The sequence below is a fragment of the Coregonus lavaretus genome (assembly GCF_964263955.1).
Source record: "Coregonus lavaretus genome assembly, chromosome: 6".
In the NCBI taxonomy this organism is placed as follows: Eukaryota; Metazoa; Chordata; class Actinopteri; order Salmoniformes; family Salmonidae; genus Coregonus; species Coregonus lavaretus.
The window spans coordinates 9,068,024-9,085,565 of NC_139993.1; the positions used below are offsets into that span (position 1 = coordinate 9,068,024).

A 17,542-nucleotide genomic window follows, 5' to 3' on the forward strand; every position below is an offset into this window, starting at 1 on the left:
AGGTAGTGGGTTCGATCCCCGGGACCACCCATACGTAAAAATGTATGCACGCATGACTGTAAGTTGCTTTGGATAAAAGCGTCTGCTAAATGGCATATTATTATTAGTCATTCAAAAATAATTTTCTACACTTTTATTGCACACAGAGTGAGTGCATGCAACGTATTATGTGAGTAGTTAAGCACATTTTTATTCCTGATCTTATATAGGCTTGCAATAACAAAGGGATTTAATACTTATTGACTCAAGACATTTCAGCTTTTAATTTGTAAAAATTTCAAAAAAACATAATTCCACTTTGATATTATGGGGTATTGTGTGTAGGCCAGTGACAAAACATCTAAATGTAATACATTTTAAATTCAGTCTGTAATACAACAAAATGTGGAAAAAGTCAAGGGGTGTAAATACTTTCTGAAGCCACTGTACATTTAATTTATGCGAGGGAATACAGTATGTATAAATACTTACTTTAACATCCTTAAGTGCCTGGTATTTGTTCACTGAATTCAGGGACACACTTGTGGATGCGAGCAATTTATCTTGCGCAGGGAAGTTCTTCACCATGATTTGGACATCGAAGTCAGCCCCTGAGTAATCTTGTGCTTCAACAAAGACCCTCTCCATGCTACCCACCCGTAGCGGGTTAGGAGCAGACATGACATACCTGCAGTGGTGAAGAGAGGAGAAAGGAAGATGAAAAATATGGAGGGTGGAAGATTGATTTGTATTTGACTAAGGTTGGGATTTAATTCAAGGCACGTCATAGCACAATACACTATAACAGACTTTAAAGGTAATTTACAGTTGAGCTGAAATGTACAGCGTTTACCATGAATGTGATCTCTGTGAACGTTGGGGAAAATGCCTTTAAAAGGCATATTGTTGGCTGTATAGTGCACCACACTATAACACACCTTGCACTGAATCACGGCCTAGACCTTTTTGTTATGGAATGACTGACATCTGATCAATGTGTACATGCATCTGTCTGCATGTGTGTTTATTGGGCATCTGTCTGCAGAAACATGCTGTGTTTGGAGCAGCATAATTATCATTTTTTAGTTCCCATTTCTCACGCCATTCATAAAGTATAGCAACATTTAGTAAACTGCAGAGAACATCATTGTGTGTTAGAAATGTATTACCCCCTGAACAAGGTTCTAGTAGGCTATGTACAAATTAGAATTGTGCAATAGCAGAGCATAAGAGAATTGCCACATCAATGTTACACTGAATTAATTAGTTAAGTTATTGTTATTAAATGTTATATTCCAATGTTATATTCCATTCCAATATTATATTTCAATGAATATTACCCCGGTACTGTCACGATCGTCGTAAGAACCGGACCAAGGCGCAGCGTGATAGGCGTACATCTTTTAATGAGTACTTTATACAATGCAACAAAACAATACGTGAAGTCAAACGGTTCAACAACACAAACCTATACAGAACAAGATCCCACAAAAGACAATTGCACAATAGGCTGCCTAAGTATGGTTCCCAATCAGAGACAACAAGCAACAGCTGATTCACGTTGCCTCTGATTAAGAACCACCCCGGCCAACATAGAAACACATAAACTAGATCGTGAACATAGAACACAACACATAGACACTACACACCCTGGCTCAACATAAAAGAGTCCCTAGAGCCAGGGCGTGACAGGTACTTAAAAAAACCTGGCCCTTTTCTATAAACAACATTTCATGAAATAACTAAAAGAAGTGTAACTGTAGCCATTGATTTCCCTTTATAGTTTATTCACATAAGCATGACTTTCATTCACATACCAATTTTTTTCCAAAGGTTGCTTTTTTGTGTCAGCAATTAGACATTGTTCTTAGGGGTGGCTAGTTACCCCCTAGTACCCTATGTGTCAGTTGGCTTTCCATAGCAGAGCATTCAGAGGTGGAGACAGCAGAGGTGGAGATGGTGGCTAAAGGAAGCTGATGTTTGTAGAGATTGTTTAAAGAAAACCAAACCATAGATTACAGTTTCTCCTGGCCAATAGACTACTTTCAGGGTGAGGAACTTCTTAACATCAAGTTGTAAAATCCTGAACTTCCTCTTTGATTTAAAAAGTGAACAATCCCTTTAAGGATTTCCCCCATCCTTTTAAAAAATATATATTGACTTTTTTGTGTAATTGCAAGGGTTAAAAAATTCAATTGGTGTGTCATAACATTATGGTACCTGCAGTGACCATGCAAACAAAACATGAATAAATCCACAACGCATGCACAGTAACTGGTAAACAATAAATTGTATAGCACTAACCATGTTTCCATCCACAGTAAAGTTATCATATAAAATAAAATAAAATCACGACAGCTGTGATGTAAACTGAAAGTTTCGGTACAATTTTATAAATGCCGACAAATCATTTGTTCGTTTGACATGATTGTGTGATCTTTTTGTGTCGGTAAAATTAGTTATGCGAGAAATGGCGGTGGAAACGCCTTTATGCACAAATACTGATATAATAACCATCATATCGAACTAAACTTGGAGTCACGCGATGATATGGTGTGTGGTCCTCCCACTACGATCCGGGAAACCATGCAGTTTATTAGGCTACAGATTCAGTTATGAAGTTATGATGAACTTCACAGGGTGGTTAAAAATGCACAGTGATCTTGATGCTCCTTTCCAATAAATATTGAGGGTCTTATTCTGGCGATATGATGATCGATGCTTGACTGCCGTTTGACAAATACAAATAATCTCGCTCTTATCCATAATAATCTCATCATCTAGACTATCCTACCCGCACTGTATCTGGGAGCTGTTGGCTAGAGCGGACGTGCCAAGACCAGAGTAGGCACATTTGCTATTTAACGCAACAGTTTTTGTGACAAAACTATTGGTAGAGTTGAAAATGCGATGGAAACATATTGAACCTTAGATTTTGATTTGGTACAAGTCCATTTTATCCGCAACAAATCCGTTATGCGGATTCTAGAATATTCAAATGAAAATCTGTCGCCAATTGGATGGAAACCTAGCTATTAATACTACAAATTTTAGGAGTAATATTTATTATTTATCAATGTTTCTATGACCCGTTAACCATGACAATTCTAGGAATGATGGCTGATGTATTGCCTTTACAATTGTGGGACCAAATGTTCTACCACATTGTAAACTATTTTATTTATGATGTACTCACAGCACTTCACCATTGGAGAGCATAGGGAGAGACAGAGCCACAGCGGCCAGCAACACCAGCTCCACCCGCATCATGGCAGTCTGATTCAAGTCCAATTTAAATTGCTTCACCCAGGCTCAAGCTTTTATAGTTGCATTTTCCTGACCTTAACTCAGTTCTGCTCTTGAACCTCCACATTGGAACGGGTGCCAACACGCTCCCACCCTGTATTTTTTCTTATCAGAATTGGCATTCTCTCAACCAGCTTCATGAGGTAGTCACCTGGAATGCATTTTAATTAACAGGTGTGCCTTGTTAAAAGTTGATTTGTGGAAATTATTTCCTTCTTAATGCTTCTTGTGACAAGGTAGGGGTGGTATACAGAATATAGCCCTATTTGGTAAAAGACCAAGTCCATATTATGGCAAGAACAGCTCGCTGGTTCTGTCACTCCCCTCATCTTCTATTGGGCCGGCCCCAGACCGGTATCACAGCCAACCTCCCACAGTTAATATCAGCCAAATTATCATCCTACCCGACTTCCAAAGGAATATAAAGAGATATGTAGGACGTGACCTGCAGGACCTTTTGCCACATTCAACAAATATCACCACCCACAGGTAAATTAGGCATTGGAAATATCTAAGGACAGGTCTGTTGTGATAGTCTCCTTCAAAACCATTCCACTACCACCAACAATTCCACTACTGCAATGGTGTAAAGTACCTAAGTAAAAATACTTTAAAGCACTATTTAAGTAGTTTTTTGGGGTATCTGTACTTTAATTTACTATTTATATTTTGACAACATTTACTTTTACTCCACAACATTCCTAAAGAAAATAATGTACTTTTAACTCCATACATTTTCTCTGACACCATTTACAGGACAGGAAAATGGTCCAATTCACACACTTATCAAGAGAACATCCCTGGTATTCCCTACTGCCTCTGATCTGGCGGATTCACTAAACACAAATGCTTCGTTTAGAGTGTTGGAGTGTGCTGGCTATCGGTAAATTTAAAAAACAAGAAAATCTTGCTGTCTGGTTTGCTTAATTAAAGGATTATGAAATAATGTATACTTTTACTTTTGATACTTAAATATATTTTAGCAATTACATTTACTTTTGATACTTAAGAATATTTAAAACCAAATAATTTTAGACATTTACTCAAGTAGCATTTTACTGGGTCACTTTTACTTGAGTCATTTTCTATTACGGTAACTTTACTTTTACTCAAGTATGACAATTGGGTACTTTTTCCACCACTGCACTACTGGAGAATCTCCAGCATCATTCAGGCTGAGTTGACATTCCAGTTAGTCAAAGGGTATCGTTGGCATGCAAGCTGCATCTGCTGAGTGCCTGCACCCAACTGTTGTAGAATTTGAAACTGATCACCACACAGCCCCAATAACCCGCCAGTCATACAGGAAGGATACTGGCCTTGTCGCTGCAGCTTGCCCAAAATGACCAGTTAGCTGTGCAAGCTGGTCAGGCCCCAGAAATACAACCACCACTGGCTACTTTGTCTCCTCACCCTGTTAGGACACACTCATGTCCTGGTCACCTCAAAGACTTTGAATCAACTTGGCTCACTTAGTACAAGAGTAGGTTGCTTTCCTGTAACTTAGTTATGCTACTAGAGTGCCTTCAGAAAGTATTCACACCCCTTGACCTTTTCCAAATGTTGTTGTGTTACAGCCTGAATTAAAAATGTATTCAATTGATATATTGTGTCTCTGGCCTACACACAATAGCCCATAATGTCAAAGTGGAATTGTGATTTTAGACATTTTTACACATTATACTGAACAAAAATATAAACGCAACATGTCAAGTGTTGGTCCCATGTTTCATGAGCTGAAATAAAAGATAGCAGAAATTTTCCATACGCACAAAAAGCTTATTTCTCTCAAATTTTGTGCACAAATTTGTTTACATCCCTCTTAGTGAACATTTCTCCTTTGACAAGATAATCCATCCACCTGACAAGTGTGGCAAATCAAGAAGCTGATTAAACAGCATGATCATTACACAGGTGCACCGTTTGCTGTGGACAATAAAAGGCCCCTCGACAATGTGCAGTTTTGTCACATCACAATGCCACAGATGTGTCAAGTTTTGAGGGAGCGTTTAATTGGCATGCTGACTGCAGGAATCTCCACCAGAGCTGTTGCCAGATAAGTTAATGTTCATTTCTCTAATATAATCCGCCCCCGATGTCGTTTTAGAGAATTTGTCAGCACGTCCAACCGGCCTCACAACTGCAGACGAAGTGTAACCACGCCAGCCCAGTACCTTGATATCCGGCTTCTTCACCTGCGAGACGAGCCACCCGGATATCTAATGAAACTGTGGGTTTGCACAACCGAGGAATAATTGCACAAACTGTCAGTAACCATCTCAGGGAAGCATCTTCTGCGTGCTCGTCGTCCTCACCAGGGTCTTGACCTGACTGCAGTTTGGCGTCGTAACTGACTTTAGTGGGCAAATGCTCACCTTGGATGGTCACTGGCATGCTGGAGAAGTGTGCTCTTCATGGATGAATTCCAGTTTAAACTGTACTGGGCAGATGGCGTAGTGTGGGCGAGCGGTTGGCTGATGTCAACATTGTAAACAGAGTGCCCCATGTGGGATTATGGTATGGGCAGGCATAAGCTACGGACAATGAAGACAACTGCATTTTAATCGATGGCAATTTGAATGCACAAAGATACCATGAGGAGATCCTGAGGCCCATTGTCATTCATCCACCGCCATCACCTCATGTTTAAGCATGATAATGCACAGCCCCATGTGGCAAGGATCATCTGTACACAATTCCTGGAAGCTGAAAATGTCCCAGTTCTTCCATGGCCTGCGTACTCAACAGACATGTCACCCATTGAGCATGTTTCGGATGCTCTGGATTGACGTGTTCGACATCGTGTTCCAGTTCCCGCCAATATCCATCAACTTCGCACAGCCATTGAAGAGGAGTGGGTCAACATTCCACAGGCCACAATCAACAGCCTGATCAACTATATGCGAAGGAGATGTACTGTATCGCGCTGCATGAGGCAAATGGTGGTCAAACCAGATACTGACTGGTTTTCTGATCCATGCCCATACCTTTTTTTAAAAGGTATCATTGACCAACAGATGCATATCTGTATTTACAGTCATGAAATCCATAGATTAGGGCATAATGAATTTATTTAAATTGAATGATTTCCTTATATGAACTGTAACTCAGTAAAATCTTTGAAATTGTTGCATGTTGCATTTATATTTTTGTTCAGTGTAATTACAAATGAAAAGCTGAAATGTCTTGAGTCAATAAGTATTCAACCGCTTTGTTATGGCAAGCCTAAATAAGTTAATGAGTAAAAATGTGCTTAACAAGTCACATAATAAGTTGCATGGATTCAGTCTGTGTGCAATAATAGTGTTTAACATGATTTTTGAATGACTACCTCATCTGCATAAAAACTGCATAAATGTGGCAAAGAAATTACTTTTTTTTTCCCTGAATACAGAGCGTAACGTTTGTGTCAAATCCAACACAACACATCACTGAGTACCACTCTTTATATTTTCAAGCACGGTGGTGGCTGTATCATGATGGGTATGCTTGTCATCGGCAATGACTAGGGAGTTTTGTAGGAGAAAAAGAAATGGAAGAGAGCCAAGCACAGGCAAAATCCTTGAGGAAAACCTGGTTCAGTCTGCTTTCCAACAGTCTGTATCATGCCTACTCCCACTCCCCCGCTCCAGCGCTCAATGTCGCCGGTCTACTAACCACCGGACCTGGCAACCATCGTTACGCACACCTGGACCTCATCATCACCTTGATTACTCTCCCTTTATTTAGCCCTCAGTAGCCTCAGGCAGTATTGGTTTTGGTCACGTTCAGTAAGCTTCTCCTGTTTTGTTAATCTGCCTTATTCTTATCATTAAACTCACCTTCTGCACCTGCTTCCTGCTCCCAAAATATGGATGCAGAAGAAGAGAAAGACATCTCCCAGACGGCTGGCGAACAGGGACACCTACTCCGTCAACACCACGATCAGCTGGTGCAACTAGGTGTGGCTATGGATGAGGTCTTCTGCGTCCTCCACCGCCTCGACACCACCCGAGAGGATTTACCTCCAACTAGCGGAGGGCCTCCTACCACGAGTCATCCCAGCGAACCAGCCCCCCAGCCTAGACAGCAGTCCGCCTAGGTCAGCGATGCCCGACTGTCCCTATGACGGGACTCCATCCTACTCCAGTGCTCCCTCTGTTTCGCACATCAGACGGGAGTCCCCACCACCGACAGGTCCAAGGTTGCCACGGTCATTTCCCTGCTGACTGGGTGGGGGTTGGAGTGGGCTACGGCCGTCTTGGAGAGAGGAGAGGAAGAGCTGGGTTCCTACGAGATGTTCATGGCTCTGTTCATGGCAGTCTTCGACCATCCACCGGAGGGCAGAAAGGGAGGTGAGCGATTACTCCAACTCCGGCAGGGTGCCCAGACCGCTGCGGATTACGCCCTCACCTTCTGGACCATGGCAGCCTCCAGAGGATGGAATGAGCCGGCACTCTACACCCTATTCCGAAGAGGACTGCGCGAGGAGGTATAGACGGAGTTGGCGTGCTGGGACGTCCAGGAGGCTCTCCAACAGGGTTTCATCCGCCCATTCACCTTCTCTACGTCAGCAAAGAAGGGCGGAGGTCTACGTCCGTGCATCGATTACAGAGGCCTCACTTCCATCACCACCAAGTACCGCTATCCTATCCCGTTGGTGCCGGCCGCTGTCGAACAGCTCCGCAGGGCCCGTTAAAAAAAACTAAACTGGACCTGCGGTGTGCCTACAATCTGATCCGTAACCGGGAGGGGTATGATCTACCTTATCCCTATATTGTTATTTATTTTGCTCACTTGCACCCCAGTATCTCTATTTGCACATAATCTCTTGCACATCTATCATTCCAGTGTTAATAATAATTGTAATTATTTTGCACTATAGCCTATTTATTGCCTTACCTCCATAACTTGCTACATTTGCACACACTGTTTTTTTTTACATTTGCACACACTGAACCCCCAACAAATCTAATTCTGATGTCTGAGCCCACTTGTTTTCCTTATAGCAGATTACAATACTTGTATTCCACATTTGAGCAATATCAGAGCTTGCAATATTGGGTTAAAAGAGCTTATTAAGCACTTTTTTTGTTTAGGGGGTGTTTTACACAACCATCCATTTCATAAATGGGAGAAATAAGAGACATGGTTGTGTTTTGTTCTACCTCGGGCAGGGGTATCTCAAAAAACTAAAGCCCTTTTTTGATTGGCCATTAGCCTAGTAAGTGTAAGGCCGGGATTCTAACCAAGCCGCACTACAGCACAGCTGCGCTAGGCAGCCGACAATGCATGTATTAAAGGAAATGTAAACTTAAGCCGACATCCACAGCGATTACCATGAATGCAAATTGAGTGAAAGCAGGGGAAATTAGCTTTAAAAGGCAAATTGTTGGCTGTCTAGAGCAGCTGCGTTATAACGCGGCTCAGATTGAATCCTGGCCTAAGTACAGTAGTAGCAACTCCTGGTTTCAGAAAGTAGTGAGGCAGGGGTGCAGGCCAGGGTGCTGCAGAGGGTTGTCAGGTTATTCCGAACACGATCACCACTATTGATTTTGATGATTAAATACACAAAGTTCAAGAGTATATTAACACGCACACCACACTACAAAGCTAAAATCAAGTTGCCACTTTTCCACATAAATTCCCATACGTTGAAAGACACAAATCCAAACAAAAATGTTGACACAGCAATTGTGTACCTTTATTCAGTGCACATGCAATACAAATGAGCTATCCTGCTATTGTAGAAGCCTTACTATGGACCCAGCACACTGGACATTCAACTGGGATCATCTTTAAGAGAAAAACAATAGGATACATAGGTTGTTGATAGATGCAAAATGTCTATTTGAACTATCAACCTCGATCAAACAGAAGATTGAGCCCTTCTTACCTAATAATACCTGGGAATACCAATACCTGGGATTTAGCTGATTTGTGTGTGTGTGTGTGTGTGTGTGTTGTGTTAGTATAACTGATCGATCATTTAAACCAAATTTCCCAGCAGCTCTTATCTCTCCAAACATCAGTGTTTGTTAGGTAATTTTGTTAGGTAAAAAGCCAATGAACATTGCCAAAATGTTAGCCTCGTAAATGTTAAACCAGCCTCATCTCACATGAACTGTTACAAAACGTGAGTGCAACGGTCAGTCTGGTTTCACAAGGCTACCAAAATCAGGGCTGGCAACTTTTGAAGAAACCTTGGAGTGAGATTTGCTATGTGAATTTCATTGCCCTCTTGCACAACCCCTGCACTTCTATGTATTTTGGCATGGCTTAGGCCTATGACCAGGGTGGAAAATTTATTTAAAAAAAAACACAGGTCATGTGTATTCAGGATGCTTTGAACATGAAATTAACACAAAAAATGAAACAACTTTGTTAATTCAAGATTTTGGGGAGATTACATTTTAAGTATGCTAATAACTTTTTTATTAGGTGGTTTGACACTTTTTTCAGACTGTAATGAAATGAGATAGGGAAATGGGAGAAACAGTGGGAAGGTTGGAAGCAGGGATTGATCCCTGTTCTCAGGTGGAAAGTTGTAAGCGACATGTGCCGGGGAGTGTTACCACTACACCAAGGCTCTGCACAGGAAATACTAATATTAATGGTTGATGGCAGTTGGGTGATCACATTTAAAATACCCAAATAGAGGACAACAGGATGATTTTGCGGGACACACACAAACAACAATCCCCCCTTCCGTTCATGGTGTAGTGCTAATTGTTTAGTTGCCGGAGAGCAATACAAATGTAAATGTCGTCATCATTTCTCAAAGTGTGTACCGACAGATGTACCCTATTGATTATCATTATAGAATATGCATAAAATACATCCTCCAATTACAACGTCTGCCAATGCCCACACAATTTTTAATACCCTCAAACACCAAGTTAGGCATACCTAATTTCAAAATAGGCCATGGCATCATTACAGTCAATCATGAATGATAATTGTTCACGTTTTACCAGTGAGATGTCTAAATTGTGTCAGCATGCTAATAATTTGATCTCAATCAGGTTCATTGGAATATGCATTTAGATCTTCTTGAATTACTGTTTCAAGAGCAAATTACGGCAGATGGTGTTAACAAACTATACTGAAAAAATATATAAACGCAACATGTAAAGTGTTGGTCCCATGTTTCATGAGCTGAAATAAAAGACCCCAAATAAAATATTTACAAACCCACAAAAAGCTTATTTCTCTCAAATTTAGGCGACAAATTTGTTTACATCCCTGTTAGTGAGCATTTCTCCTTTGCCAAGATAATCCATCCACCTGACAGGTGTGGCATATCAAGAAGCTGATTAAACAGCATGATCATTACACAGGTGCACCTTGTGCTGGGGACAATAAAAGGCCACTCTAAAATGTGCAATTTTGTCACATCACAATGCCACAGATGTCTCAAGTTTTGAGGGAGCGTTTAATTGGCATGCTGACTGCAGGAATCTCCACCAGAGCTGTTGCCAGATAATTTAATGTTCATTTCTCTAATATAATCCGCCTCCAATGTCGTTTTTGAGAATTTGGCAGTACGTCCAACCAGCCTCACAACCGCAGACCCCATGTAACCATGCCATCCCAGGACCTCCACAGCCGGCTTCTTCACCTGCGGGATTGTCTGAGACCAGCCACCCGGACAGCTGATGAAACTGTGGGTTTGCACAACCGAAGAATTTCTGCACAAACTGTCAGAAACAGTGTCAGGGAAGCTCATCTGCGTGCTCGTTGTCCTCACCAGGGTCTTGATCTGACTGTAGTTTGGTGTCGTAACCAACTTCAGTGGGCAGATGCTCACCTTCGATGGCCATTGGCACGCTGGAGAAGTGTGCTCTTCATTGATGAATCCCAGTTTCAACTGTACCGGGCAGATGGCGTGCATGGCGTTGTGTGGGCGAGCGGTTGGCTGATGTCAAGTTGTGAACAGAGTGCCCCATGGTGGCCGGTGGGGTTATGGTATGGGCAGGCATAAGCTATGGACAACGAACACAATTCCATTTTATCGATGGCAATTTGAATGCACAGAGATACCGTGACGAGATCGCTGAGGCCCATTGTCATCACCTCATGTTTCAGTATGATAATGCACAGCCCTATGTCGCAATTCCTTGAAGCTGAAAATGTCCCACTTCTTCCATGGCTTGCATACTCACCAGACATGTCACCCATTGAGCATGTTTGGGATGCTCTGGATCTACGTGTTTTTTAAGGTATTCCCAGCCATAGATTAGGGCCTAATGATTTTATTTCAATTGACTGATATCCATATATGAACAGTAACTCAGTCAAAACTTTGAAATTGTTGCAGGTTGTGTTTATATTTTTGTTCAGTGTAGTTACAGTGTGATTGTTTGTGGTCCTCTGTAGCTCAATTGGTAGAGCATGGCGCTTGTAACGCCAGGGTAGTGGGTTCGATCCCCGGGACCACCCATACGTAAAAATGTATGGATTAAAAAAAGCGTCTGCTAAATGGCATATTATTATTATTTGTTCTGTTAGTACGATGTCTGTCTTTTCCAATACTAACTGAATGGTGACAATGTATTTACAGTCAATCAATCAATAAATCAATAAATCAATACATACATTTTGATTATTGTGTGTTCTGTGTAATTCCTTTGTCTTTTCCAATACTAACTGAATGGTGAATGAATGTATTTACAGTCAATCAATCAATCAGTCAGTCAATACATTTTGATTATTGTGTCTTCTGTGTAATTCCTTTATCTTTTCCAATACTACCTGAATGGTGAATGAATGTATTTACAGTCAATCGATCAATCAATCCAGTGTGATTATTGTGTGTTCCGTGTAATTCCTTTGTCTTTTCCAATACTAACTGAATGGTGAATGTCTTGTGTCATTTTGTCTTCTTGTTGTATGTGAGAATAGAAGTTGTTTCTTAGGGGAAAGGGAAGGGACATGTTTCTTTTCCATTCTGTATATTTGAACTAAATTCAACTCCAGTTTAAGAACTGGGATAAGCTACAAATCTCCTTGTGGGGCTGGCCACATGTCATAAAGATGGTTATAGCTCCTAAAGTCAATTATGTCATCAGCATGTTTCCACTGTCCATACCTGCCTACACCTTTAACACCATAGACCAATTGATTACTCAGTTTATTTGAACTATTAAAAGTGCAAGGATGAACCTAGCTAGATTACAGGCAAAGAAGGGAAGATTAAAGCTCCCTAACATGTAATTATACAGTGCTGTGAACAAGTATTTGCCCCCTTTCAGATTTTCTCTATTTTTGATACTCAACCAAAACCTAATATTAGATAAAGGGAACCTGGTTTTAAAAATAACAACAAAAAACTATACTTATTTTATTTAATTAACAAAGTTATGCAACACCCAATTCCCCTGTGTGAAAAACTAATTGCCCCCTTACACACAACAACTGGTTGTGCCACCTTTAGCTGCAATGACTGCAACCAAACGCTTCCTGTAGTTGTTGATCAGAGGAATTTTGTCCCAATCTTGCAGAACTGCTTTAACTCACCAACATTTGTGAGTTTTCAAGCATGAACTGCGCATTTCAAGTCCTGCCACAACATCTCAATTGGGATTAGGTCTGGACTTTGACTAGGCCATTCCAAAACTTCAAATTTGTTGCTTTTTAACCATTTTCATGTAGACTTGATTGTGTGTTTTGGATTATTGTCTTTCTGCATGACCCAGCTGCGCTTCAGCTTCAGCTCACAGACGGATGGCCTGACATTCTCCTGTAGAATTCTCTGATACAGAGAATTCCCTCCTCAGGCCAGTGGTTCCTGGTCCCCTGGCTGGTGCCGTCCCCCGCGACACCCCTCCGCCTCCCCTGGACATCGATGGGACACCGCCTATGCCGTCAGGTCCGTCCTGGAGTCCCGATGTCGTGGGGGTCGACTCCAGTACCTGTTGGACTGGAAGGGGTACGGCCCAGAGGAGTGCTGTTGGGTCCCGGCGGCCGTCCTCCTGGCCGGCGTTGTCCTGCGGCTGGAGCCGCGCGTCGGGGGTGGTACTGTCATGCTTACTCCCGCTCCTTCGCTCAAGCGCGCGGTGTCACCGGTCTACTAACCACCGGTCCTGGCAACCATCATTACACACACCTGCTCCCCATCATTACGCACACCTGGACCTCATCATCACATTGATTACTCTCCCTCTATTTAGCCCTCAGTAGCCTCAGTCAGTATTGGTTTTGGTCACGTTCAGTACGCTTCTACTGTTTTGTTAATCTGCCTTATTCTTATCATTAAACTCACAAAAGTAAGGCATATGAATACTTCCTGAAGGCACTGTATGTGCTTGTGTTGTTAAAGGTTGTTATTATATTTTGTGGAATTGCCCATTGTTGATATGCTGTAAGTGTGTGAATGAGATTTAAACATGAATACACACTGAAAAGCTAGTTGGCTTCAGCTATTCAAGCAGACCAGAGGCATGACAGTGCCACTCATGGTCCTAGTAATACCAAGAGCCTTATGAAACCCTTTTAAAGACAGAATACACAATACAAAATAAACAAGTGTATTCATGTTGTAATCAAGTGTAATCATGTTGGCCATATTTGATTCAGAATAAATGTTATTTACACCAAAACATTCTTTATGGGCATGAGTTGTACAAATTCATATTTACACATGGTTTAACCATGTTGGCCCCAAAGAAAATACAAAATCCTTCAAGGAACCTTGAACCCCCAACAAATCTAATTCTGATGTCTGAGCCCACTTGTTTTCCTTATAGCAGATTACAATACTTGTATTCCACATTTGAGCAATATCAGAGCTTGCAATATTGGGTTAAAATAGCTTATTAAGCACTTTTTTTGTTTAGGGGGTGTTTTACACAACCATCCATTTCATAAATGGGAGAAATAAGAGACATGGTTGTGTTTTGTTCTACCTCGGGTAGGGGTATCTCAAAAAACTAAATTAAAATTAAATACACAAAGTTCAAGAGTATATTAACACGCACACCACACTACAAAGCTAAAATCAAGTTGCCACTTTTCCACATAAATTCCCATACGTTGAAAGACACAAATCCAAACAAAAATGTTGACACAGCAATTGTGTACCTTTATTCAGTGCACATGCAATACAAATGAGCTATCCTGCTATTGTAGAAGCCTTACTATGGACCCAGCACACTGGACATTCAACTGGGATCATCTTTAAGAGAAAAACAATAGGATACATAGGTTGTTGATAGATGCAAAATGTCTATTTGAACTATCAACCTCGATCAAACAGAAGATTGAGCCCTTCTTACCTAATAATACCTGGGAATACCAATACCTGGGATTTAGCTGATTTGTGTGTGTGTGTGTGTGTTGTGTTAGTATAACTGATCGATCATTTAAACCAAATTTCCCAGCAGCTCTTATCTCTCCAAACATCAGTGTTTGTTAGGTAATTTTGCTTGCCCAGTCAGCGAAATCAAACAAACCTTGGCTAATCGAAAGAAAACAAATACTTATTTGACCCAGGTCTGCAGTAGACAGGTTAAGCAGGCTTGTGATTTACTGCCAGGAAGGAAGGGACAGTGTTGGAGAAGCTTCCATTTTGGAGACTTTTACCTGGGGACCAAACCAATCAACTGGTTTCGTCAATATACATTTTGAACAGAGTCGTGTGAAAGCCAATGAACATTGCCAAAATGTTAGCCTCGTAAATGTTAAACCAGCCTCATCTCACATGAACTGTTACAAAACGTGAGTGCAACGGTCAGTCTGGTTTCACAAGGCTACCAAAATCAGGGCTGGCAACTTTTGAAGAAACCTTGGAGTGAGATTTGCTATGTGAATTTCATTGCCCTCTTGCACAACCCCTGCACTTCTATGTATTTTGGCATGGCTTAGGCCTATGACCAGGGTGGACAATTTATTTAAAAAAAAACACAGGTCATGTGTATTCAGGATGCTTTGAACATGAAATTAACACAAAAAATGAAACAACTTTGTTAATTCAAGATTTTGGGGAGATTACATTTTAAGTATGCTAATAACTTTTTTATTAGGTGGTTTGACACTTTTTTCAGACTGTAATGAAATGAGACAGGGAAATGGGAGAAACAGTGGGAAGGTTGGAAGCAGGGATTGATCCCTGTTCTCAGGTGGAAAGTTGTAAGCGACATGTGCCGGGGAGTGTTACCACTACACCAAGGCTCTGCACAGGAAATACTAATATTAATGGTTGATGGCAGTTGGGTGATCACATTTAAAATACCCAAATAGAGGACAACAGGATGATTTTGCGGGACACACACAAACAACAATCCCCCTTCCGTTCATGGTGTAGTGCTAATTGTTTAGTTGCCGGAGAGCAATACAAATGTAAATGTCGTCATCATTTCTCAAAGTGTGTACCGACAGATGTACCCTATTGATTATCATTATAGAATATGCATAAAATACATCCTCCAATTACAACGTCTGCCAATGCCCACACAATTTTTAATACCCTCAAACACCAAGTTAGGCATACCTAATTTCAAAATAGGCCATGGCATCATTACAGTCAATCATGAATGATAATTGTTCACGTTTTACCAGTGAGATGTCTAAATTGTGTCAGCATGCTAATAATTTGATCTCAATCAGGTTCATTGGAATATGCATTTAGTTCTTCTTGAATTACTGTTTCAAGAGCAAATTACGGCAGATGGTGTTAACAAACTATACTGAAAAAATATATAAACGCAACATGTAAAGTGTTGGTCCCATGTTTCATGAGCTGAAATAAAAGACCCCAAATAAAATATTTACAAACCCACAAAAAGCTTATTTCTCTCAAATTTAGGCGACAAATTTGTTTACATCCCTGTTAGTGAGCATTTCTCCTTTGCCAAGATAATCCATCCACCTGACAGGTGTGGCATATCAAGAAGCTGATTAAACAGCATGATCATTACACAGGTGCACCTTGTGCTGGGGACAATAAAAGGCCACTCTAAAATGTGCAATTTTGTCACATCACAATGCCACAGATGTCTCAAGTTTTGAGGGAGCGTTTAATTGGCATGCTGACTGTAGGAATCTCCACCAGAGCTGTTGCCAGATAATTTAATGTTCATTTCTCTAATATAATCCGCCTCCAATGTCGTTTTTGAGAATTTGGCAGTACGTCCAACCAGCCTCACAACCGCAGACCCCATGTAACCATGCCATCCCAGGACCTCCACAGCCGGCTTCTTCACCTGCGGGATTGTCTGAGACCAGCCACCCGGACAGCTGATGAAACTGTGGGTTTGCACAACCGAAGAATTTCTGCACAAACTGTCAGAAACAGTGTCAGGGAAGCTCATCTGCGTGCTCGTTGTCCTCACCAGGGTCTTGATCTGACTGTAGTTTGGTGTCGTAACCAACTTCAGTGGGCAGATGCTCACCTTCGATGGCCATTGGCACGCTGGAGAAGTGTGCTCTTCATTGATGAATCCCAGTTTCAACTGTACCGGGCAGATGGCGTGCATGGCGTTGTGTGGGCGAGCGGTTGGCTGATGTCAAGTTGTGAACAGAGTGCCCCATGGTGGCCGGTGGGGTTATGGTATGGGCAGGCATAAGCTATGGACAACGAACACAATTCCATTTTATCGATGGCAATTTGAATGCACAGAGATACCGTGACGAGATCGCTGAGGCCCATTGTCATCACCTCATGTTTCAGTATGATAATGCACAGCCCTATGTCGCAATTCCTTGAAGCTGAAAATGTCCCACTTCTTCCATGGCTTGCATACTCACCAGACATGTCACCCATTGAGCATGTTTGGGATGCTCTGGATCTACGTGTTTTTTAAGGTATTCCCAGCCATAGATTAGGGCCTAATGATTTTATTTCAATTGACTGATATCCATATATGAACAGTAACTCAGTCAAAACTTTGAAATTGTTGCAGGTTGTGTTTATATTTTTGTTCAGTGTAGTTACAGTGTGATTGTTTGTGGTCCTCTGTAGCTCAATTGGTAGAGCATGGCGCTTGTAACGCCAGGGTAGTGGGTTCGATCCCCGGGACCACCCATACGTAAAAATGTATGGATTAAAAAAAGCGTCTGCTAAATGGCATATTATTATTATTTGTTCTGTTAGTACGATGTCTGTCTTTTCCAATACTAACTGAATGGTGACAATGTATTTACAGTCAATCAATCAATAAATCAATAAATCAATACATACATTTTGATTATTGTGTGTTCTGTGTAATTCCTTTGTCTTTTCCAATACTAACTGAATGGTGAATGAATGTATTTACAGTCAATCAATCAATCAGTCAAT

The 17,542-nt window shown here is 41.2% G+C and overlaps 1 protein-coding gene across 1 annotated transcript in view; it reads right to left on the reverse strand.

The window, feature by feature from the left end:
- LOC311131119 (complement C3-like) overlaps window positions 1–3,281 on the reverse strand; it is a 47,090-nt gene extending 43,809 nt beyond the window's left edge. Inside the window, exons 1-2 of the mRNA XM_084163934.1 lie at window positions 3,176–3,281; window positions 472–667 (exon numbers count right to left, since the gene is read on the reverse strand). Coding sequence (XP_084020060.1) covers window positions 472–667; window positions 3,176–3,249 — 270 coding nt within the window. The 5' untranslated portion in view covers window positions 3,250–3,281. The remainder of the gene's footprint in view (window positions 1–471; window positions 668–3,175) is intronic.
- Between the last annotated feature and the right edge of the window lie 14,261 nt (window positions 3,282–17,542).